The 24,924-nt window shown below is 32.1% G+C and overlaps 4 protein-coding genes across 45 annotated transcripts; 1 reads left to right on the top strand and 3 right to left on the bottom strand.

Annotated features, from left to right (window-relative positions):
- Positions 1 to 12: 12 nt before the first annotated feature.
- Positions 13 to 1,341, bottom strand: LOC121116159 (salivary protein Tsal1). Its single transcript, XM_040710397.2, has one exon. It carries the CDS (start codon positions 1,339 to 1,341, stop codon positions 202 to 204), a length of 1,140 nt encoding a protein of 379 aa, XP_040566331.2. The 3' UTR covers positions 13 to 201.
- A 2,146-nt stretch (positions 1,342 to 3,487) lies between these two features.
- On the top strand, positions 3,488 to 15,839 carry Tmep (Transmembrane endosomal protein). Of its 39 annotated transcripts, none has more exons than XR_005863776.2 (11): positions 3,503 to 3,733; positions 3,792 to 4,079; positions 4,226 to 4,391; positions 4,454 to 4,712; positions 4,773 to 4,942; positions 5,020 to 5,267; positions 7,000 to 7,084; positions 9,576 to 9,644; positions 11,085 to 11,201; positions 14,923 to 15,044; positions 15,297 to 15,839. XR_005863776.2 is itself a non-coding variant. In XM_040710334.2 (10 exons), exons 2-10 carry the CDS (start codon positions 3,837 to 3,839, stop codon positions 15,536 to 15,538), a joined length of 1,599 nt encoding a protein of 532 aa, XP_040566268.1. In that variant the 5' UTR covers positions 3,503 to 3,733; positions 3,792 to 3,836; the 3' UTR covers positions 15,539 to 15,839. The 39 variants fall into 39 exon arrangements, 26 of the variants coding, with proteins under 26 accessions (XP_071743524.1, XP_071743220.1, XP_040566307.1 ...); XR_005863775.2 differs by having other exon boundaries at positions 11,082 to 11,201; XR_005863774.2 differs by having other exon boundaries at positions 9,576 to 9,704.
- A 1,508-nt stretch (positions 15,840 to 17,347) lies between these two features.
- Positions 17,348 to 20,838, bottom strand: LOC121116052 (uncharacterized). Of its 4 annotated transcripts, none has more exons than XR_011779034.1 (3): positions 20,739 to 20,829; positions 18,792 to 20,649; positions 17,348 to 17,958 (listed from the first exon to the last, which is right to left on the bottom strand). XR_011779034.1 is itself a non-coding variant. In XM_040710270.2 (2 exons), exon 2 carries the CDS (start codon positions 20,569 to 20,571, stop codon positions 18,889 to 18,891), a length of 1,683 nt encoding a protein of 560 aa, XP_040566204.1. In that variant the 5' UTR covers positions 20,572 to 20,639; positions 20,739 to 20,838; the 3' UTR covers positions 18,583 to 18,888. The 4 variants fall into 4 exon arrangements, 2 of the variants coding, with proteins under 2 accessions (XP_040566204.1, XP_040566197.1); XR_011779035.1 differs by having other exon boundaries at positions 18,792 to 20,639; positions 20,739 to 20,815; XM_040710270.2 differs by lacking the exon at positions 17,348 to 17,958 and having other exon boundaries at positions 18,583 to 20,639; positions 20,739 to 20,838.
- Positions 20,839 to 21,773: 935 nt separating this feature from the next.
- Positions 21,774 to 23,322, bottom strand: RpL3 (ribosomal protein L3). Its single transcript, XM_071887678.1, has 3 exons — positions 22,894 to 23,322; positions 22,211 to 22,736; positions 21,774 to 22,152 (listed from the first exon to the last, which is right to left on the bottom strand). The coding sequence occupies exons 1-3, from the start codon at positions 23,217 to 23,219 to the stop codon at positions 21,808 to 21,810; spliced, it is 1,197 nt and encodes a 398-aa protein (XP_071743779.1). The 5' UTR covers positions 23,220 to 23,322; the 3' UTR covers positions 21,774 to 21,807.
- Between the last annotated feature and the right edge of the window lie 1,602 nt (positions 23,323 to 24,924).

Here is a 24,924-nt window from a genome sequence, read left to right as displayed (position 1 = left end):
ATGGGCGATAAATAACTATTTAGCAACTTTATTCAAAAAGCAATAGCTTTGGAACTAAATCATAACATATTTTTAACAATATAAGGATATTTGAACTCCCAGTATCATCAAGCATTACTAGATAAGCTTGATATTTTTAGTAATATCAATATATTCAATTTTTTAACAATTTGATAAACATATTATTTAAAAAGAAGAAGACTAGGATACTCTGTTCTGTAAGATGAAGGGATTGCCTAAATCAGGAAGCCAACTAATTACTTTTTTAACTGAATGATAGGAACAACAATACAAATAGCCTTTTGAGACTTCAAAACGCCTATGCTCCAAAAAATCATTCCAATGAGTATCTTCACATAGGTCAGGACATACCGTTTCAATCTGTTCAAGGAACGGATTATTAGATCCTATAAAAACAATTGCCTCCTCCCTCCTTGGATTAAACAGTATTTTCCAAATTAATTTAGGGACCGGAATAAGTTCATCTTCCCCTAAGTAAATTGGAATCTTTACACCATTTTTATTGGGTAATTTTAATACTCCATATGTTCCAGTATACACGACGAAATCCTCGGATAATAAACTAACATAAAGTCTAATAGACCCCTCAAGGACCTTCCAATTACCATTATTGATAGATTGCCACATTGGGGCGACATTTATATAGTGATACGTAGCATCAGCAAGAGAGTTATGAATCAAATCAAAATCTCCATCAGGAGTTAAATGTCCTCTTGCTAAATAAAATGATCTTCGTATAGAAAAAAAATCATTTTGAGCTCCAAATATTTTAATAAATTTATCTTTTTGAGTTCGAAGTTTGTACGATGTTGAGGCTGAGCTCTTAGTGAAAAATTGGGAGCCCTCTTTAAAATATGAGGGACGAGAGTCATCCTTCTCAAAAGTCCCAAAAGATGAAAGAGAACCTTGAATGGTATGATTGGAAAACCATGTGGTTTCATCCGCTATATTATGGCATACAGAAAGTTGAGTAGTAAAATTTGTATCTGAGGTCCATCCAATATCAATCATTACATTGGAATAGGATATAGGGCCACATGGCTGAAGACGTGTCTTTGTACTTTCACGAATTTTTCTTGTACATGTCAAAGTTTTCCAAGATGTATCGTTAGGCGATAATTCTATCCTTTTTTCCTCTCCACTTTCAGGATCGATATAATCATGGATAACAAGAGTTGTAGTCGAATTTTTATTGTTATTATTATCTGCTATTGGGTTACATTTGGTTGAGACCCGAGTTTCACGTTGTTTATTGAATCGAAGTGCCCCTCCAGGACAACCTGTAAAACATGAGATCAGTATAATTATCATCATTAACATTTAGATGCAAACAAAGTAAAAAAAATACATCCCTATAATGAATTCTTCTCCATTGATAGGAGTTTCCATGAGTAATAGCCCATTGTCGGATCTAAATTGAATAGGAGGATATCTGACATATTTTTGAAGCTGTAGAGGGCAACCCAAATCAATTTTAGGTCTAGGAGTTTTGTATTTTAAACTCTCTTTATCACAAGAGGATCGAGTCTTTCGGCTCTCTCCTAAAATAAGGAAATGAAGAATTAAAACCTCTAAAACGAGGAATCGTGGCCAAAGAACTCGAACAAGTAACATGATTTAATGAAATAGATTTCACTGACTGACATCAATTTTGGATTAAGAAAACAAATTGCATCTTCACAACAAGTAGTATATACTTCAGTGCAAATAATAAGTACGAATTCAAATAAATTAAAGCAATAGTATCTTTAAGTTTTTTTTTTGTTTTTTTTTGTTCTGTTCAGCCCACACTTCTGTCATTTTTACCCCTCCTCTCGACTCATTTTTTTTATTGCATTGCATAGCATAGCTAGCAGTGAAACTGTTAAGGAACGGGGCGAGGAAAGCCATTAGTTCATTTAATCCCTCAATTATAATGAAATTACCAACCAATTTGAAGCTCATTATCCAATAATCATAAATGTCTAATTAATAAGTACCTTGGGATAAATTTACAAATCATTTGAAAAAAAATCCCTAGAAAGTTTTTATAACCAAATAATATAAATATGATTAAATTCTGTTTAAAAAAAATGAATTGTCATCTTTAAACTTATATTGTCAATAATGTTAATTTTGTAATACATTTCATAATAGCATGAATAAATATATATGAACGTGTGATGACGAACGTATGTATTTGAATCAAAGAATATAATTGTTGTACAATGCTGAATAAATAAACTATTAAGCTATAGCCTATAATAGTATATTACTACTATTATTTTTATACTGAATGTCTCTTATTTATTACAACACCAAACCACTAAATGACAAATAGCTGCACTACACTCCTTTTCTTTGTATTTGGTTTACATTTGATGTAATATACGTGTATATATATTTTTGATTAGAGTTAATCCGTGCCACGTCGTCAAATCATCTAATTAGGATCAAACTACTTGAGTTTCAGTATGCATACAAGATGAACATCTCTTTTGAAATGTGCAACATTTCAAAAAGAATCAAATAATAATTAATTATCATTTTAAATCATTCATGTTGAAGATGCGTATTGATAATAGCATATTCAACGAGTAGGACCGAAGGTCCAAGGAATCTATCTCAACCCCATGGAATCAAACCAAGAATAAATGATTAAAGAAGAGAGTCAGCCAACATATGGAATATTTCCTTTCTTTTTTTTTTTCTTATAAGAAGCTAAGAGAGAAGAAGAAGACTATTCACGGCTGCCCTTCTTCTTTATAGAACGGCAATCCTTTTCTTCATTTGTCCAAAATTGGGATTGACATTTAATATATTATAAATTATAATCTAGCTATACGTACGTAGGATTTATAATCAAATATATATAATCTATGACTTTGTAGAGTACTTTGATTCAAAAGAATATTATTTATAATTTAAAGAGTAAGCATTTTGCAAGATATTTAAGCGCTAACTAGTGAGAGCCGCTCATCATCAATGACTAATTTGATAATCAATTACATGAATAACACTAATGTGAGAAGTAACGCTCAAACCTAAATGGAAAAGGAGATAAATGGATTTTTGTAGTTATGTTTTGTTTTGTTTTTTACCTTATAAATTGAACAATAGGAATATTAAAATACTAAATGTCAGCTCTAATAGATCAAATTTCAATAAAAACGCAATATATACATAATAATTTAAAGACTATACTTTAATTTGAATCCCTTATTTACTCATTTGATAATATTAAGGATGAATACTCCTAATATTGGAGCCCTCAATAGACTAATTGAAAAATGTGTCAAATAGAAATGAAAGATCATGAGTTGACTAATAATGTTATGAAATAAGAGCTAATACTGCTTTAATGTTCATTTCACACGTATATATGTATAATAAGAAGTGAATATTGTACAAGTGGTAAGAGTAATCCACGTGACTGGAATCTTTCATCAATAAAGTTCTCTTTTTTCTCTCTAGCTAGCTCCCCCTCAGCTACTTTCTGTTTCTTGTTCTTGAGTAATATAGGTTTGAAAGAAGAAAAAAAAAGTGAGTGAGATTTGATTCTCTTAATTCTTCTTCTGTGCAATTCCCTTTATACTTTATTGTAGTTGTATTAATAGAATATTATAGAAGTGAGGTAGAGAGAGAAACAAAAGATTGTTGAAAAATTATTTAGGATCCAAGAGAATTAAAATTGCCTAGAAGATAAGGGGAAGAAATGCAAGGAGGGATTGAGGTACGTCAAGTAGTTTGGTCAGAAGAGATCTGTCGTTGCTCCGTATCTTTTTTAATAGTAGTAATTAATACTTGATCAGCATTAATCCATCATTGAGCGCGGGATGGGATCTACGAGTGAAGCCACGTTGTCGTCATCCAGTTCAGGATTTGATAGTACTTTTGCATCCTCGTCCATGAGTGGTTCAACTACTACAACCACTTCTGAGTCCCCTGGAGTCTTAGATCTCCATAATAATGGAACTGGAATATTCCCGGAACTCAACAGTTCCTTTCTTCAGAAATTATCAGGACAAGGAACTGCTGGAATCTGCGCATGGGCTGCTACTTTAATCACTTGTCACCAAGTACTGCATACTCCCCTTTTATTTCATAGTATTTCATTCATTTTAAGTCCTTCATCATTGAGGATTCAAAAAAAAAAAAAAAAAAAAAGAAATGTCCTTCAATTCAAGGATATTCTAAAGCCTTATTATTTTGCCTTCCCTTTCAGATCTATCAGTATCTTCGTTGGTATACAAATCCTGCAGAACAAAGATGGATCGTGCGGATATTGTTTTTCGTCCCCATTTATGCCTTGGAGTCATGGTTGAGTCTTTTATTTTTGAATAACGATTATTATTACGTTTACTTCAATGCTTTTCGGGATTGTTATGAAGGTAGAGTCGCCATGAGTCGAGGATGTATAGATTTAATTTTTACCTCTAAATCTCTCTTTTAGCCTTTGTAATATATAATTTCTTGGCGTTATGTTATGAGTATCTGGGTGGAGAAGGGAACATAATGTCGGAAATCCGTGGGAAGCCTATTAAATCGAGTTGCATTTATGGAACCTGTTGTTTGGCAGGACACTCGTACAATATAGGATTTCTACGCTTTTGCAAACAAGCTACATTGCAGTTTTGTGTCATAAAACCCGTCATGGCCTTTATTATAATTTGGCTACAGAGCAAAGGGCACTATGCGGATGGAGATTGGGAGTAAGTGTTTTTAAATGTCAATGATCCCTCTCAGTGTTAATAATTAATTATTTTTTACAGCACTAAAAAAGGATATCTTTACATAACCTTAATTTACAACTTTTCGGTTTCACTTGCTCTCTACGCTCTTTTCTTGTTTTACTTTGCCACCAAAGAATTGTTGCGTCCATTTGATCCAGTCTTAAAGTTTTTCACGATCAAGTCCGTCATTTTTCTGTCTTTTTGGCAAGGTAAAAGTTAAACTCGTTTGCCTCATATTGTCATTTGAAGATCACACTTTTTTTTTTTTTTTCATTCAATTTTGCAGGTGTTTTATTAGCTATTTTGGAAAACATGGATTGTATCCCTCCTTTAAACAATGGAGAGGATGAGAAATTACAGATCGGTACTGTGTCTGCTGGATATCAAAACTTTTTTATCTGTATAGAGATGTTGTGTGCTGCTATTGCTCTTCGCTATGCGTTCCCGATATCAGTGTATCTTGGCGATGGTTGTGTATCTGGAGATGGAGTAGGAAGAACTGTGACCATGCAAAGCATATCATCTTCTTTGAAGGTAAAATTATTTGAGGAATTTTTGAATTATAAAGCTGCCAAAACGTTAAATAATTAAAAAGAAACACAGCTCTCCCACTTTCAAAGTATGTGCGTGGAGCCTGATAAGTGATATGTACATATTGGAGCAGTAATTTCCAACCTTTTCATCACTACAGAGCCCCTAGACGTAATTTAACTTTTTGGTGACCTTTTTTCGCCTAATTGTATCTTTGGTTTTTTAAAAACCAATTCAAGAATAAGTTTATAATATATCTTAAATATAACCAAAATTGATATGGTACAAAATGTCACCTTTTTTCATCTTTTAAATGTTAGTACTTTGCAAAAATTGCTTGAGGAGCCTGAAATTTTGTAAATAGTATCTTAATTTTGCATTTTGTTTAAAAATTATCCCAAAGCGGGATACTGCAATAGCAGTTAACCTCTACAGTTCATGAACCACTATTGGGTGAGGGCTCAAAAATTAGAATCCTCTTATAGGTTGTCTAGCCTCAGGTCTAAAAGTCTGACAAATTTGTAATTGGCGTCATTCGAAAGAGCTGACAAAAAGATACAATTTGATGTTTTTGTAATAAAAAATGTACAAGAAACGAGCAAAACAGCAAAGGGTGTACGATCTCCTCTGCGCACTAGTCGATCTACGACAAGAAATCGTCACAGTAGATGCTGTTCTAAACTGGAGAATTGATCGCTTTTTGGCTGAATCAAGAGCTCAGGTCATTGTCCTCGGTGTCGTGGCGTTCGAGGGCAGCTAGATGCCTCCCTAATTCTTCAAAGCCTACGAGAAAGTCAACATGGACGTCTACTGAAGAGCACGTTCCTCAGGGGCATCTATGTGTTTACCCAAGACGGCGCCCGGCATACAGGTCCAAGAAGGTGCAGTATCTGGCCGGCAAACTTCTGGACTTTGTCCTCACACGACGTGAACCCCCTGGACTTCGCTGTTTGGTTCGTCTTGGAGGGCAAGACGAACAAGACTTTTCACCCAAATGTTGATACCTTAAAGGCCGTGATCACGGAGGAGTGGAACAACTTGTACTCGGACTTCATCAAGGCCAGCTGTGCTTCTGTTCGTCCCCGTATTGAAGCCATAATTGAGAATGGAGGGAGAAAAAAGTGTAGAAGAAAATTGAATTACGTACTTTTGCTTCAAAAATTTGCCATAAAAAAGGCACAAAATAAAAAAATGTAAAGTGACAACGACTTTTAAAATTTTCTCATTTTTGAGTCCTCACCCTGCATGTCTATACATAATATTTAATGCTGGGTCATGACTATGATTTTTCTTTTGGTTTATTTTTTGACAGAATGTTAGACAAAAATAAATTTTTAGATGAAGTTTATGTAGGAAAAAAATTAATTTCCGTTTTTAAAATGTATTTTTAATTTTGACAAAATCCGCCATTTTTTATGCAAGATATTAAAAATTTGCCAAACAAATTTTAGTCAGGGGGAGATGCACTACCTCTCACCTCCTCGTAGTCACGAGTCTCATTAATCTCTTCATAATCTGTAATTTATTGTATCCCCCAAAATCATTTAACAGGCAGCTGATGTTAAGAAAGGTTTTAATTCAGTAGTACCATAAGTTTCGCTCCTGCATTCTCATTGCGCTCCACAAAAATTCCTTGCTTTATAATAAATAAATCATTATTGATGAAAAGAGAATTGATTTTTTAAATGCAATTTTATCTACGTGCAGAATGCTAATATATTTAATATTCATTTAGGAAACCATGAATCCGAGGGATATTATGACTGACGCAATTCATAATTTTCATCCACAATATCAACAATATACTCAGTATAGCTCAGGTATTTATTAGGTCTTATTACTACTTATATATCATTCATTTGTGTTGATTTGAGCTACTCTTACTTAGTTATTATTAGTATTTAATTTGATGAAATAACGATTGTAGTTTCATTTCCCAACTATTAATTACCATTATTTAATTAATTATTGACGTAGAATTATTTTTGTATGTATGTAGTAGCACATTTGGGAGTAGCAGGTTATCTGCTGTAGGTTGCACTCTTCAGACATTGTTCCTCGCACGCATTTGAAACTCATATATTGAGATTTAGTCCTCTGTCTTAAAAAAGACAGTAATATGTAACTCGTCAATCACATAATTTGAGGATTTTTTTATTTTTTTTTGCACATAGATTTATAAAAAAAAGAACGTTTGCCAATTTTTATTATGCTAAGATATGAGCACCCTATGTATTCATGTTCTATTTCCTTGTTAAACCATAATTGTCGTAGTTGATAAAAAGTTGCTGGAAATGATAATTTTTTAGGAGGATAATCTCTATTTTGTCCATTTATTAATTATATTTAATTTAATTTGTGCCAAGAGTTTCGTGAAGGATAACTAATTCAATACAAATTTAGGGTAAATGAATCCTTTTTTTTTTTTTTTTTTTTTTTTTTTTTTTTTGAAAAACTAATTTCTTGACTTCTATCTTTTTAAAATATGAAGCATTGTTCTACACCTATTTGTAGAAATGTGTAAATGGGTCAAATCATACAAATAATGTTTGAAAAGTTCAATTTCCTGCTTATAAATTCATATTTTTTGACTGCTCCCTAATTAGTACATACATACATATTCCTTTTCTTCCTTTCAAATTTAAAGTTAGAGTATTCTGAATATTTTTGCTATTATATCAAGTTGAGTGTTACGTATGTCGATTCAAGGAATACTCAATACATGAAACAATCACTCTTTTTCCCTTCCTTTTTTTTTTTTTTTTTTTTTTTTGACACACTGAAAGCTATTTTTGTCTATTAGTAGAATAGTTATGAAATAGCGGGAAGGATGGCTTCCGGACGGTGGTGTAAGTTTAGCCTCCCCTTTTTCAACATTACATTTTTTTATTTTTTTTTAAATGTAGTTTTCAAATGATACAAAAATTATGGTTTTATCCCATCTAGTTCGTTCGTTATAAGCCTAAAAAGATTTCCCCAATTTATCTGGACTACCCTGTATATTACCTCAATAGGTATTTCTAAAGATACTCAAAGTAAAGAGACAAACGTGTAAGGGGGGGGGGTGATTATCACCTTGAAATCAAAAAGGATAAATTGACTAAAACGCTACCTTTTGACTCTCCTTATTGTTTGGAAGGGGATTTTTGTAGAGATACATAGCAGTTTTATTGTCCTTGTGCTTTACTGGAGTCCCATTCATAGTCATTTTTTGATCGAGGGTGTGTGAATGAGTAAACATAGTTTATATAAATGAAGTTTTTTTTTGGTTTCATTATGATTTCAAGCGTCTTGTCTCCTCTTTGAGTATCTTTATGTATTTCCATAGACACACATATGTTTCTCTATGTGTATTTTAAACAAATATACCACTGAGAAGGCATGGGGAGGCTTATATCTACACTAACTACTAAGGGTGAGAAAAAGAGCGTATTTTCTATAAATATAGTATTTGCTTATTCATAGTATTCGACTATAATATATATAGAGAGAGATAGATATGAATATTGGCTAAATTGTGGTTAGTGTAAATTAAAAAAAATATATATTAAGTTGGTAAGTGCAAAATAATAAGTGATAATAATACTCTTATTAATTATTCCTCTCTGTTTTGATCAAAGGTATTAGCGAGCATAGAGGACTATAGTTAATAGTAATCTCTAGGCCTGTGAACATTTTCTAAATCCTTGTGGGTGTAAATAAATAAAAAAGTATATATTGGTAACTTTGATAGACGAAATAACTGCTGACAGAGATCATTGTAAAAAATAAAAAAAATCTCATATCACGTTAATACATTTAAATTTTCGAAATAGAGAGAAATCATTAATAAAAGCACTAATATTTGGCAGGTTATATATTTTTTTAAATATTTGCTTACGTGGATTTCGATCACGACCATTTTCGCATCCCTAGTGATCTATGTCAGTAAATATGTCGTCTCTCAAAGTTGGCATATTTTTTATGACATTCTCTCAGGCGGTGTTTTGGAACTCACGGCAATTTAGCCAATATTCACTAATTATAGTAGATATATCCATTTAGTAAATTTAGGGTATGTAATAGCAAATTTAGGATGGAATAATCCAACTTATTTATTTAAATTTGCATCTGATTACTATTTATCCAAAAGATTTGCATGCTTTCATGACCACTCTTTTCCTGTAGTCTCACTAAGTCTGAAGTGAATCACACTGTCACACTCACGCTCTTCATACACCAACTACGTACTACATTACCAAAAGTGTTGTACAACTCAGATTTGGTGGAATTTTGATATTACCTTTTCTTTATTTGTTTTTTTATGTGTAGATAATAAGAGATTTCAACAGCAACAGCCACCACCACCATCACAACAGTCACAGCAACTTCGTTCTAATGGTAATAAAAGCAACAGTAATCCTGGTGTTGTTCTAAAGCCTACACATAGAGAATTCGAAAGCAAGTATTTTTCATTAACTCATTATTAACATGAGAAAAAAAAATATGATCTTTGAGGCATCACAAGTGTCGCGCTAAATAGTTATGAGAACAAGAATCATTCTTTTGGAGCACAGTACACAATACGATATCTCTTTCATTGGTTGATGGAATTACATACATTTCTTATGACTTTATAATCTCTCATTACTAAATGTCTTACAAGCTCTTTCTCTCTTCTTCCTTCTTCTTTCTACTTTACCACATATGTTACGTTCAAGTTGGGGTGTTGACCAAATTTTAACTTGTACAACTGTAAATACATTGTACAAGTTGCAATTTCAAAAAGGGGATGAATATTTAATTTTTAGTAGCTTTTTTCTAGATCGTGGACGGAAATGTTCTATTCTAAAAAAAGGTTGCAAATAAAAAAAAGTATTTTCTAAAAAAAACCTACTATTATTGGGTGTCGATTTGGAAATCTTATACTTTTTGAGACTGTTGCAAGTTTGGACTAGACTAGTCTCTTTCTACAAAAAAAAACAACGAATTTATTTTTGAATTTTACTGTACGAAAGATCCTAAATTAATCCTTAGTAGGTCCTTAGTACTTTAGCACAGTTTTTTACCCTTCGCTCTGTAGCATAAATCGTTAAAAACTCTTCAATATATGCATTTATCTAATGAATTACATAAAGGAAGCTTATACTGAGAAATATATTTTTTCCTTCTCAGGAATTTCTCTTAGTTGTAAAACCCCAAGATTTCCTAGGAGAAATACATTCCCTAGTGCTTACTTTTTCAAATCCCAACTTTTACACAACATATTAATATATATATATATATATGTTGTTTGTCAACACAAAAGTAAACTAAAATTATTTTTCTTAAAATTAAGTGTGGATTACACTTGTATTCTTCAGAAAATTATTCTCCTTAATTTATATCAACAAATAATTCTTATTAAGCCTTTGGGTTTGCCGCAAATTGCACTTTAGTAAAATTTGTTTTTATGTTGACACACCACGTATATATATTGTGTTAGTCAATTAGTTGATTAATACAATTATTGAGGAAGGGAAGAATACAAATAAAAACTAGGAGGACTGCAAATCTAAGAAAAATGTTTGGAATTATTATTATTTTTATTTTTGCATGACCTGTTCAATTCTCTATTCACAATTATTTTAGGTATATTGAGTGGGCGTTGACATTTATTGCTGTAATACCCTTACCTATATACATATATATAATTTAATCAACTTGGTATAAAAATAATACCTAATTCCTTAAGAGGTTGTATTTTGCATGAATTATTATTATATTATTATTTGTCTGTGTGGCCTTCTTTTCTCTCCCTTCAGCACGGATCGCCTTCACATTTTTTCTTACTTTCAGCAGCTATAAACATCAATAATCGCTTCAACTCTCCTACTCATTATTCATCTGGTTTTTATGGCCTTGAAGAAATGCAAAAATATAATCAACAAGAGCAATTAAATGTTAATAATGCTCAGGGTTAGATTTATTTTTAATTTTTTTACAAAAAATAATTAATGAGACTCATTCAAATAAATTTTTATCTACGCGCATTGCTTCTAAAATATCTATATTGGGATGTCCAGTTTTCGAGTTAGTATTTTTCACTCCTTACACATAGAGCTTTTCTGCTGGGGACAGTAAAAAAATGGAATTTAAACGATATGTTTGAGGCCTCTTGGGCCATTTAACCCTTACATGATTTTTGTCGCACATATACAACATACCAAAATAATAGCTTTTTATAAAATATTTAACTAAAATGTATAAAATTGCAACTTTTTTTTACATTTGAAACCTGGGGCGTACACAGGGGGTAGGCTAGACGGGCTGAAGTGCCCTCAAATTAAGGAGTTTTCTCTTTTTACTAGAAAATTAAATATTTGATTTTTTTGTTTTTACAAAAAAAAAATATTTAAATTAGTTTTTAAAAAAATATAATATAATTTTTTCCTAAAAAAATAAATTATTGTGAATAGCTATAGATTTTTCAAATTTTTCTCCAAAAAATTTAATATTTGAGATATAACTTTTCAAAAAAAATTTGTTAACACTTGTGGATTTTTGATTTTTTTTTTTTTTTTTTTTTAGATTTAATTAAATTTTTCAAATCTTCTTCAAAAAGATTCTAATTTTCGATATTGTTGGAAAAAAAATTACAAAAAAATATATATAAATATTCCGTGGACGCCCCTGGAAACAACTCTGTTGTTAAGTGTGAGTAGATATTAATATGATTTTGCATCATAAAACACGCTAAGTAGGTAATTTGAAGAAGAAGAAAAATACAAAAATCTTTTTTTCTCTCTTATATTACTTTAAAACGTTTTTCACCTTTATTTTCAGGTCAAGAAATACATATATAACATTTAAGGGTTAAGTGATGCCTATAATATTTCAAACTCATTTCTTTTTAGTTTATTAAAGTGGTTTTTAATTATTTTAAACATACAAATGTGAATTTAGAATGAAGTTAGGAATAAAATTGTACTTTTGGATCAAAATGGGTCATTCTTAGGCCTCTTGTACTGTCCCAAACCTTATGTTATAAGTAAGAAATTGTATGTTTTATATTTATTTGTATTCGGTTTATGAGTTAAAAATATTGTGCTTCTTGGTTATAATTATTTAAGGGGCCTAAGATGTGCTCAATGATTAGCGGTTTCCTTTTTTTATCAAACATAACATATCAATGGCGTCCGCAGGATTATATGTATATATATTTTTTTTTTTGGGGGGGGCGTTTTTAAAAAAAAAAAAATTAAAGTTTTTGGCAAAATCCAAAGCTGTTTATAAAAAATAAATTTTTATGATAATCAATTCATAATATTAAATTTTTTGGGACAAAACTTCAAAAATCAACAGCTGTTCCCTTAACAATATTTTTTTTGTGAAAAAAATTCAAATATTACATTTTTGGTAAGAAAAAAAATCGATATTACATTTTTGGGGAAAATTTCAAAACTTAAATTTTCTAGTAAAAATTATTTAATTTTGGGGATTGGTCTACAGCCCACCCTCTGTAGACACACCATGTACATCAAAATTTGACCCTAGTCGAAGTGATAGTCCTTGAATAATAATGAAAAAAGGAGGAACATTATCTGGCGTTATGTTGAATAAAACAGGGAAACTGCAAAGCTAGTTTTTTTTATTGTTCCCAGCAAGGTTAATAGAAATACAAGGTTATACCATAGCGCATGTACGACTGATGTTTCCACCACGCTTTTAATATTGACGTCATAGTGGATGAGTGGTGGCGTAATTTATCAAAATCTATTTTCCCTGCCCAGCAGCCGGCACGACACATTAAATTGAAAATTCTAGCATTAGTTATGTCATAGACTATGAGTGGTTGCGTGTTTTGTCAAAATCTCCCTGTCTTATCCAGCAGTCGGTACAATACATCAGATTGAAAATTCTAGCAAACCCGATTACATGATGGTCTAACCTTGTATTTCTATTAACCTTTGTTCCCAGTAGAAAAGATCTTTGTAGAGGGGGAGAAAAATATTGACCAGAAAACGGGAGAGTCATTAAGGTTAGGCTGGTGTCCAACAAGTTCTTATATTTTGACTAACCGTTTTATGGTGCTGTGTATGAACACATCGGTACAACTGGATTTAAATATATTAACATTTACCTCAGGGGCCTCCACAGGGGGTGGGCTGGAGGAGCTGTAGCCCCTTCTCAAATTAAGGAATTATTTTTTTACAATACTTTTTTTGTCATTCGGACAAATTATGCAGCAGAGAAAAAAATTTAATATTTGAAATTTTGTAACTTTTTTCAAAGGAATTCCTCCCTCCCCCAATTAAAAAATCACATTTTTGGGTTTTTGAATGTCCCCAAGAAATGTTTCCCAAAGAATGGTATAAATATATTATTTAACCATTGTATCCAAATCTAAAAAATACATTAAGCAAAATAAGTTCAATAACACAAAAATGTGATTTTGATAGTTGTTTTTTTTGGACCAGTTTTTAAAAAATGTATGGTCTCAAAGTAAATATTAATATATTTGAATGAAATTAGACAGATCTGTTCATGAGGTCTTTAAGCTAGTTTAGAAAAAGTCGGTGCATCAGCCTGACCCTAATGTGTAAAACAGTCGTGTTTGACAGTATTTTTATCCCATTAGGTTTTTTTATAAAGCTTCAACTCTAGTATAAATAAGAAGAAGGCTCATACCAGCATTTTACTGATTAGCTTTTTATCAGATAATAATACACTGATAATTAATTATAAAAACAATAAAAATCTTAAATAGTAATTAAAATTATTCAAGTTTTGATAATAAAGAGTACATTTGATTGTATATTTAATCAAGGACACTACATTAAGGTCCGGTTTTACCATGAGCGGGGTTTAAAACACAGATAAATTTACGTGCCCTTTTCTTCATTTATTTTCTAAATTTGAATTTAGTTTCTAATTTTTAAGAAATATTTTAGTAATTTTTGTATGTTGAATTGCGGAATTTAGACAGGGCCGGTTTACAAAATTTGTGACCCTTTTTTATTGATCGAAAGAAATCAATTTATTTATTTTTAAAACTTGGTAAATACTTTTAAGTTTTAGATCAAAGGTGTAGCTCAAGCCTTTTATATACCTAAAAATATAACGATTGGAGTTTAAATTTTAAAAAAAGCATAAAATGTACCATTATTTTATAGATTTTTATATTGCACAATTTGTCAGTAATATAATGTTATAAAAACACTCTTCTTATTTAGGCTTGAGGCACAGTTTAGTGTATAAAATGAGAGGATATTCTATATACTTTCGGACACGATATAAGATACAGCAATACCTTGAGATACGAGCTGGATTTTAAGTAAAAATGGCATTGACATAGAAGTTTTTTTAGATACGAGCTCACCGTGAGTTGGTGGCGCAAAGCGAAAGCCGCTTCAAGTTTAATTATTTATTATCGTCCAGAAAATAATTAAACTCGCATGTCAAGATATTGTTGTACACTATGTACATACAATTTTGGTCCCCTCTACAACTTATAAAAATTATATTAATGAAGACTAAAAATTGGACAATGCTTTGTTGGCGTTGGAAAGGGTATATAATAATTATGAAGCAATGAGTAAAAGTCGATGAACAAAGTTTTTCTATTTAACATCCTACAAATTACTTATATATAATCCTATATTTTTTTTAAATAGATCTCATTCTTTTTTTTTTATAGCTTGAATTTAGGGGATATGGGTTTTGAAACACTAACTAAAATAAATACCATTTTTATAAAGTAAAAAAATATATTAATTACATTATACATATGATGAACCAACTCTTGGAGTAAAACAAAGCGTAAGTAAGTGTAGTGATTGATTGTACCACTAGTACTGTAAGCACATATATACTAATGGTTCCTTTGTGGATATATGTACCAACAATACATATTTGTGAATCTAATACACACAAACATCACACACTCCGTTACTTCTCTTCTTAATTGCAACGTTTTATGCACTTTCTATATTCAATTACATATTGTTTATCTATACAATTATATGAACTTTTTTTCATTGATTAATTATGTACTTATTGTTTATTTTATAGGTGGAAGTAGTCGCCATAAGCGTAATGAGTCATACGATCGAGTCGGTGATATAGAGTCTACTCCCTCATCCACATCACATACCGCACGAGAAGGTAGTGGGAGCGGCGCCACTCTATCAAATCAGTTCGATAACCTATCCTCTAATGGGTCCTCCAATGCTGGAGGAATACTTCCTCGTATGTCAAAAGTAACCAACAATGAAAAGACTCTACTCCTCTCTTCCGATGATGAATTTCAATAGAAAGATACCTTGACAAAACACAACATTCAATATTTTAATAAATATATTTTTTTTTCCTTTAAATAAATTCATTTATCGCAAATAAATTTACAAAAAGAGTGGTTATATATATCTATCTATATTTATAAATCATTAATATTGGGCAGTAAATTAATTATTATTTTCATTTGTGTTATTATAGTGGTTATTACATATGTAGAGCTACTTGCTTTCCATCATAACGTAACCTTATTATGCTATATAATTATATATGTAAACTGATTGTTATTTGTAAGTATTAAAAAAAAGAATTGTCTATTAACTACTTAATTATCAAATTTTTTAATGGGTACATTAATATCAATGTCTCGTCATCGTTTCTATATTTATCTATCATCTGTTACAAGGTATTGTGGATAATTATTATTTTTAAATTATATTGTGAGGGAAATATATTACTTTGTACACGTATGAATTCCTTATAATATTGTCTTGTCGTCTTCATAGAATATCTACGCAGCCATATGTGACTTCTAAACACAAAAGCAAGGCTAAAATGATTTCCCCCAAAATTGTATTTTTTATTAATCAGAATTATATATATATATGTCTTGGTTTGTGGATTTTTTAAAAAAAAATCCATAGCTATTCACAGAAAATTAAATTTTTTGGAAAAAAAAATTCAAAAATGAAATTTCAATTAATATTATTCGAAAAAGAATCAAAAATACAGTTATTCATTACAAAAATCATATTTAAAAAAATTATTTTAATTTGGGGGGGGTTAAAAAAATCCAAAAACCAAGCAACCCCATCCCAAATATATATATAATTCTGAGGACGCCTCTGATTCATAAAAAAATTCCGGTATATAATACTTCAAAATATAAACAATTTTTCTTGAACTCTACAAAAAGATTTAAAGAGTATTATATCCAGTGGAAAATTAAAAAACTTGCGTGAGTCTTAGCTTTCGAGTCCACGTCAAGTATCAGGTCTTTGATCGAGCAATCAATCCAAATCCCAAGTCTTCAAAATATGGACTCGAGGAAAGTCCAAGTCAACATCTCTAAAAATGGGACAGACAATATTGAATCGAACTTAAATATCTATCGTCGACGCAGGGTTAATCAAACTTCGGTCGCTAGATCAAAGTATAGAACTGTAACTAAAGGGGGCATGGCCCTTCCAACAAAACTTAAAAGATACACATAATTGAAAATATATTCAAATAAAACTGCTGAATTTTGACAACATCTTGGATTATTGTGCTTATTAAAATAGTTTATTTTTGAATTTCTGGTTTTGGGACTTAACTTGTCTGTTAAGAATAATTAAATCCTTAATTTTCGTAATATTCTACATAATTTGTAATTTAAGAAAGAAATGATCCTGCTTTTTGTTAATGAATTAATTCTGTTAAATCATGATTAATTCTTCTAATGGAAAAAATTACTTTTCAATGTATGTACTTAGTACATATTATAATTGTGTAAAGATCTAGTTTTTGGGAAAAAAAGGCCTTATGTGTTGTGTTTATTTCAACATTAATTTCAAGGGGGAGAAAATACAAAATTAAAGTAAGTATTCCCTTGGACCCCGTTAAGACAGACTAGCTCCAAGACCCTACAAAATTAAACTTTTGTTACGAAAATGACTGACCCGCCAGATTAATGACACATTTTATTTATTTGACCCACAATTACAAACTGTTGACAACTCCTGATTCATTTATTTGAATTATGTCTATTTTTTTAATTTCAAATTCATAAAATAGTCTGGTTTTATGTGGGGAATTATGTTAAAAATCAACTTAAAATAAAAATACAATTTTCTTTATTTAAAAAAGCCAGGAATCAAATTTATTAATAACTTATTCTTAAAGAATATATTAATTTCAAAATATTAGCTACCTACAACATATCAAGGCAAACGTCATTTTTTTTTTTTTTTTGAAAACCAAAATATGGTCACTAGTTAGTGACCAAACGGTCAGCTAAACCGTTTCAGAATTGCAGTCAATATATATTAAAAGAAAGTATTTTCTCATTATTTGGTTCAATCTAGGAAAAAGTATTTATCCAAACCCTTGGAAATATTTTTTTTTATTCCAGCTTGAGTCCTAAGATTTCAATAGAGCTAATTTCAAGTGTATAGCGAAAATAATATAGAATCCAGAGTAGTATTCAAGCTTTTCTTTGAGTTTAGTATAAGCTAGCTTTTGAGTCCAAGTCTTTGATTGTATGATAAAGCCGAACAGCAATTCTTCAAAATATAGACTCAGTCCAAGTAGAGTTGCAAGTTCAAGTCTAACCTATGGTTCAATCTTAGCTCGAAATTTGGAAATGTTTTATTAGATGTTGATACTACAGCTGGTGAGGCTGTAGCTTTGAAACTTATGTCTGCATCCGTTGCGTACAATTCCAAAAAAATATTCGGAGCTAAGATAAAAAAGATATGAAAACAATTATTTTCAAAGAATTTCTTTCAAGATGATTAAATATTGAATAATTTCAACAAATTTGTTCAGTCTAGTCAACTTTTTATCAGCATATTGGGATTTGGGAAGTTTCGCCACATTTTTTAGTTTATTTATTTTGTTCTAAAGTATTCTTCTTTGAGGAAATATTAATCAAAATTGATCTATTTTATCAAATGCACCCTCGAAATAAAACGAAATCAAAAGTTACTAATGTTACCATTTAAATAGTGTACTTTCAAGATTTTATTTCCATGATGTATGTGCATATTTCAGAAATTGTCTTAGATCACCCAAATCAAGTTCTTCTCTAGCTTTTTTGTAGTAGGAAACATGAAATAATGAGATCAACAAATCCATGTCATATAGCACCATTGAACAAATTTTTTGTTTCCTTTAGTTATACATGACAAAAACATAAATTATTGTGATATATCGTGTCGCACAATTTGAGAAACACAGTGTTAACTTTTAATAAATTCATGTTAGGAATAAAGTCTTTTAGTTAAAATAAAGAAGATCCTCAACTTTTATCTGAAACGAGTTTGAGAAGTACTGGACTAAAGGGTAAAATAAATACGAAAACTTTTTGCGTTTTTGAATAGTAATAATATTATTCTAAAATAATGAGGAAAGAAAAAAAAGATTCACCAAATAGGAATCGAATAAAATTAATTATTGTTACACATACATACTTCTGAAAAAATTTATAAAATGTACTGTATAACTAACTATGACACTTAAATTATTACATTAATCATCAACATTATATATAATATATATAAATATTATTACCTAAAATGAGTTCCTCTACATATATCACATATGGGTTTCATATAAAAAAAACAAAAAAACTAAGCTACATGAATATGCTTTAATTTGGTTTTTTTGATTAAACGCCAGTATTGGTTCTGTTATTTAACAAATCTTCAACACTTTGATGAATGACATTGTCCAAGTCAATATAATTACAACATTCAGAATTATCTAAGACTGAGGGTCGAACGCGGTCATAGCTTTTTATTTGAATTTTCTCATTGGTTTGTTGATTTGGCGAAAAGAAGGTGGATGACTTGGGGGCTGAGTCATCATGATTTGCCTTCCGAGAGAATGAGGGCGTTAAATATCCATTCACATCCACCCCTGGTTTTGGTCTTTGTGAGACGTTCAAGTAATGCTCCTCTGGTTCGTCATCGAGGACTTGACTGTAATCCAAAGAGTCTTTATTTTCTGCATTATTCAAAGATGGGGGATCTGGTAAACATCTACTTTGAATATCGGTAACTCTATCTACCATGGATTCGGCATATCCTGTTGTTGTCATATGGGTAGAAACACTTCCTTGGCGAAAATAAGTTGAGAGATTATGATTTTCATACATGGAGGATTTTAATTTATCGCCTTTTATTTTGAAAACTAATGCAATGACGATGATTAATAAAATGGTTATGGCAGAGCCAAGCACAATCAGTATTATAAGAATAAATGAATGATAAAATTCGTAGTCCTTATAATAATCCTCTCCTTCCTGTTCTCGTGAATTTGGATGTGATTCGGAAATATGAGTATCAGGTCTCGTCTCTGGAATGATGAATTCAACGCCTTTAGAGTCTGATGATAACTCTTCAACATCCTCATTCTTTGTTCGTATCACAATAGTGTATTTGACTCCGAGTTGAATATCATCATAACTTACAACCCAACATACAGAGTTTTCTTCTCCAGGACATCTTGGTCGGTTATCTACTTTGTGGACATAATAGCCTCTTTTAATAACATTGGATTCTGTTTCACGAAGGAGGATATGATAAAATTCCACAATTCCGGTGGGTGGGTACTCCGGATCCCAAGCCAAAAATAATGTACGATTTAAAGGCTTGAGCCTGACTGTGGTTGGTGGATTGGGTTTTGTTGGTAGAGTGGTGCTTTTGGTTTTGAGAAAAACTCCCGGATTCACTTCTTCTACTCCTTTATTATAAAGATAGACTCTAAGGCCATAGGTTGTAAAAGATTTGAGCTGGTGAAAATAATATTCATAGATATTTTCTCCCACAGAGACTGATTTTAATGGGCCGGATCTGTCCAAGACCCAAGGACTGAGACCCCAAAGCTCCACACGATAGCCACTTAAAAGTCCATTCTGCAATCTGCAGTCATTGTCCACGCTCCTCTTCCATTTGAGATGAATGGACTGCTTGCCAGGACGTAGAGAGAGGAATGTGGGGCGTATATCGGGAACATCCGGCTCCGTTCGAAATCTTGCCTCTCTTCCTCCAAACTCCACCTGATACAGAGAATTGGGAACAAGGCCTGAGAGACGAACAAAGTCGTTTCTAGTGCTCAAGAAGTGTTGCATTGGAATATTGGAATCCATTTGTTTGGAACAAGCGAGCCATTGGAGATGATGGACCTCCACAGAGGAGCGGACATCACACTGATCCCCCTTCCACTCAACCACTGCGGAGGTGGAGGTCCTGTTTTCAATTCGAATATATTCCAGGGAGCAATCACTAAGGATATGACTCACATGCACTGTTAGAATCACAAGAATCACTGAACAGGTCATTAATTTCATAATGGATTTCTCATGAGAGAGTCAACCATTGCTATTTCCTCCCCAGACAACCACCTGCTCACTTTAAACTTGAAAAAACTTTGAAAATTATTCACTTTTTTATATGCGTACGCTTTCCTTTCTTTACATTATATAAATTAGCATAAATAATAATCAAATGTAGCTACCTAGGATCCAAGCACTGTCTGCTTGACATCTACCAGCTATGCCTATGGATATTATTTAGAATTCAATAATGAATCACTCCTTTAACTCACTCAACCTCTCATTTGAGCTATTACACACGCACATAGTACTAGTAGATTCAAATCCATCTAATATAATTATCTAATGACACAGTCTACTCGGGATTTTGAAGTTATTTATAATTGTAGCTCTATGGCAAATGATGAATTAAGAATTGCAAATAGGTCAATTGTGTTCCAAATTATTTGATAATATAAGCATCTTTGAAAAAATCTTGCTCATTTAGTGACCTACGATTATGAAGAGACATACATAATTTTATTTGAGACTAAATAATATTTGAATCATATTCATATCTAATGTCACATCAAGAAAGTGAAATCTTTTTTTATCATACTATTACTTGGGAATTTAAGTTAAGATGAAAAATAGTCATGACAAATATTTGAATGTCATCACTAGTGATTTAGTTCTAGCAAGCCGAAACACATTAACATTCTTGGTCTCTGCCATTAACGAATTATAAAATTAATACATATAGTAGAGAACCCTCAAAGTTCCCCCTATTGCGGAAAGTGAATTAAGTCGACGCTTCACTCTAAATTCTTCATTTTGCTTATCACTAAGTCAAGTAACAGCAGATCAATAAAAAATATTATCTATCGCAAGAGATACCGATTCAAGAAAAACTAGGCTGTACCCTGAATTCTCCTCCCCCTCTTTTAAATCAACTTAATCCTATATTAATTAAGTACAGGAGTCTTCCAGAGAATCTGATATTTACATAACAGAACACCGAAGTCATGACATAACGTGACCAGTCACCCGGGATTAAGATGGTGAATCATCCACTTTTTTAACTTAAGTCCCAAAAAAGGTCTTCCAAAATCTAGAAACATTTCAATAAAAGATCCCACCTCAAGCTTTACACCTAGCTTCAATTTTAAGATGAAATCAACACTTGAATTACCAAGTAGAAACAAATGTCATACAGAAAATAAATCAAAGAATCATAGTAGAATATTACAGCATATATTTGCAACAATTTATTTAAGCGGATGCAGATGCTGTAGCGGCACTACGGGCAGCAGCACGCTCTTTATCCTTTTTCAAAGGACCCATAAAGGCCATCTTATCAGCATGGGTTTGGAAGCGACCATGACCAAATTTGGAGCTCGTATCGATGAACTTGAGGTTGATACTCTCAAGAGCCTTCCGTTTGGTGTGAGTAAGAAGCGACTTTCTCAAAGTCAAGACACGCTTCTTGGGTCCAACACAACAACCCTTGAGGATCATGAAATCTTGCTTCACTTCACCATAGTGAGGGAATCCTCCCATGGGATTAATAGATTTGTCTGCAATATCATATTCGGTGGATGCATTGTTTTTAACAATCTGAAAGATGGGTAAAGTTAGGATATTACAAAAAAATACTTCCAAAAAGATATTTCACCTTTCCGTTTTCGGTGTGGAATCCACGACGGATGTCATAGATCTTTTTATTAATTTCAGTACGATGATGATATCCCTTTTGACCAGCACGGGCAACGGTGAATTGAATACGAGAAGGATGCCATGCTCCAATACAGGCAACCTTACGAAGACCCTTATGCGTCTTGCGGGGCAATTTCTTTGTGTGCCAACGGGAAGTGACACCCTTGAATCCCTTACCCTTGGTAACACCAATGGTATCAATCATTTCGTCCTTGGTAAAGACAGATCTGATGGGGATCTCCTTTTCGAAGTGTTCTCTAGCAAAAGAGATCTTATCAGGGATGGATCCACCATTTAATTGGATTTCCATGATGTGTGCCTTCTTTTGACGACGCTTCAAGAGCTTTTGTTGCGTATGGCAAATGAGACGCACAGCAGAGGCGTACTTGGCGATTTGCTTCAAATCGTTTTCGATCTCTTTCTTTCCGAGGTCATCCTCCCACTTTTTGCATGCTTTGGTAAAAGCCTTCTTTTTCGACTTGGACCTGGAATATGGAGGAAGAACGGGGAGTTAAGAGGGGATATGCAACAACCCAAACCTCGTCGATTGCTCGAGAGGAGATTCGAGTCCACCTTCATCCCCGTGTTCTATTGACACGGAGAGAGGAAGGCGAGGGATTCAGAATCTGCATAGCCACATACCAGTTCTTGTAGAAGCGACGCTTGGCCTCTTCACCAATGTGTTCCGCCCAAACAGTCTTCAGGGCACGTAGACCACGTGGAGTCTCAATGTAGCCCACAACACCGATGGCAACCATAGGTGGGGTCTCCACAATAGTCACGGCCTCAACAATCTCCTTCTTGTTGATTTTGGAGCCAGGACGGTCAGCCTCACGGACAACGTGGGTCATACCAGCCTTGTAACCCAAGAAACAGGTCAAGTGGACTGGCTTGCTAGGGTCGTCCTTGGGGAAGGCCTTTGCCTTACCACGATGACGCTTGCTTCTCTTCTTGGGATAGAATCCCATAGAGCCATGACGAGGCGCCGAGAACTTTCGATGAGACTAAGGGACAAAATTAGTTATAAGTAAAAAAAAACCTGAGAAAAAAAATCACGTCTTGTACTCACCATAGTTCAGTTTGGAAAGGAAAGGGAAGAGGAATCTTTGTATTTACTACAACTGTCGAACCGGAAGATACAAGCATGTCCAAAAATCAATACAGACTTTAAATTACCCTAATCACCCAACTTCTTAATTCACAGCCTTGCATAATGTTGTGAAATTATAATAATAATTCATCTTTATCCCATTTTCACTCCTGAATGGTGCCTTTTATAACATGGGATGAAGTCTTATTTATTACTTATATTGCATATTAAATATCTGTTGAATATATATTTTATAATGTCAGAATTCTTATAAATATTAAAACAGAATCATTGATTTAATTGAAAAGAGGAAAACTTATGATATTATCAAACTACTTCTTGATTGAATTCATTCAAAATGAATACTATCTACTAGATTTGTATGATAATTGAAAACTTATATCTACACGCACTGTTTAACATTAAATACTTTTCTTGAGAGAGGTTGAGCTGTGTTAATCATTAGTATTCCGTAGACTAATTAAAATTTAATTCACAACAAACCTCTTATATTGGAATCACGTTGGGACGGGAAGAACATTATATTATTCTTTAATTTACCTATGAAAGAGTTATGACAAATGTAATTAAATATAAACTTGAAAGTGCTGCCAAAATATTATCTCGCTGAGGACAGGGCTACGATTATATACATAGTAGTCAATCGTTATTTTATAACTTATACTTTACTTTTTACTAAACTATCTAGTAAATCTAAATTCTCAATCAAAATTTGAACGCAAAATTAATATTATTGTATACTAACAGGAGTATGTTAAACATTTAGCGGGAGTCACCGGTTTTGCTGAATGATACCTGTGAAATTATAATACAAAAATTATCAACGCCTTTGTTACCCACATTTATCGTGTACTTAAATTTACATTTTTCACCTCCAGTTAAAATTTCAGCATTTGTTTAAACATTATGATAGTTTTACAGAAAATTCAAACTTTTCACTACCAGCCCTTGAGCATCCAACGTATAACTTGATCATAAGCAAAATAAATCCAGGCCAACAATTTAAAATGGCTGGCCTTAGGCCTTATTAATGGCCATAGCAAAACTCTACTTTACAGGAAACTCAAATTTCTTAAAATTAATCAGTTTAATTGAAGGCTGCAATTGTATCCTTATGATAAAAACATCTTCTCCTGAAAAGTTGCCCATAATGATAGATATTTCTTTTTTTTTTAAATCACATTCTTCACAATCAATCTTGTACCATTAATAAGTTATGGATCATTTATATTTCTTAACATGTGTATTGGGAAACCTAGTTTTAATGACAACTTATATGGAGGTGTTCCAGGTTGCTGAGTAGAATTAAGAAATTTAGTTGGAGATTTTACTGCGTGGTTTGAATCCATAACTTGTCAGCAGATTGATATGTTCTTAAGCATTCAGGTATTTTACCTAAAAGATATTCATCGATTTTACAGACTTTGTAAACATCTAGTACCTTTGTAGCTCTGAGCAAAGAGATGATACCTTTCCTTGAAGTTATGCTGAAGAAGAACGTTTATTTCATCATTCCAATTCTGTCGGCCATCGTGAATATCTGACTGTACATATATATAATA

This window comes from Lepeophtheirus salmonis, chromosome 1, assembly GCF_016086655.4.
Source record: "Lepeophtheirus salmonis chromosome 1, UVic_Lsal_1.4, whole genome shotgun sequence".
In the NCBI taxonomy this organism is placed as follows: Eukaryota; Metazoa; Arthropoda; class Copepoda; order Siphonostomatoida; family Caligidae; genus Lepeophtheirus; species Lepeophtheirus salmonis.
Note: the sequence above shows the minus strand (reverse complement) of the source record. Positions and strands in the feature narration are given on the sequence as shown.

Excerpts from the sequence above, each read along its gene's own strand:
- LOC121116159 (XM_040710397.2), bottom strand. The coding sequence starts at position 1,341 with ATGTTAATGATGATAATTATACTGATCTCATGTTTTACAGGTTGTCCT.
- Tmep (XM_040710291.2), top strand. The coding sequence starts at position 3,837 with ATGGGATCTACGAGTGAAGCCACGTTGTCGTCATCCAGTTCAGGATTT. Across the intron at positions 4,392-4,453 it reads TTTTCGGGATTGTTATGAAG|CCTTTGTAATATATAATTTC; the intron begins GTAGAGTCGCCA and ends TCTCTCTTTTAG. Across the intron at positions 9,705-11,081 it reads TACACATAGAGAATTCGAAA|CAGCTATAAACATCAATAAT; the intron begins GCAAGTATTTTT and ends TCTTACTTTCAG.
- LOC121116052 (XM_040710270.2), bottom strand. The coding sequence starts at position 20,571 with ATGAAATTAATGACCTGTTCAGTGATTCTTGTGATTCTAACAGTGCAT.
- RpL3 (XM_071887678.1), bottom strand. The coding sequence starts at position 23,219 with ATGGGATTCTATCCCAAGAAGAGAAGCAAGCGTCATCGTGGTAAGGCA. Across the intron at positions 22,737-22,893 it reads CGTCGCTTCTACAAGAACTG|GTCCAAGTCGAAAAAGAAGG; the intron begins GTATGTGGCTAT and ends TCCATATTCCAG. Across the intron at positions 22,153-22,210 it reads TCCACACCGAAAACGGAAAG|ATTGTTAAAAACAATGCATC; the intron begins GTGAAATATCTT and ends CCCATCTTTCAG.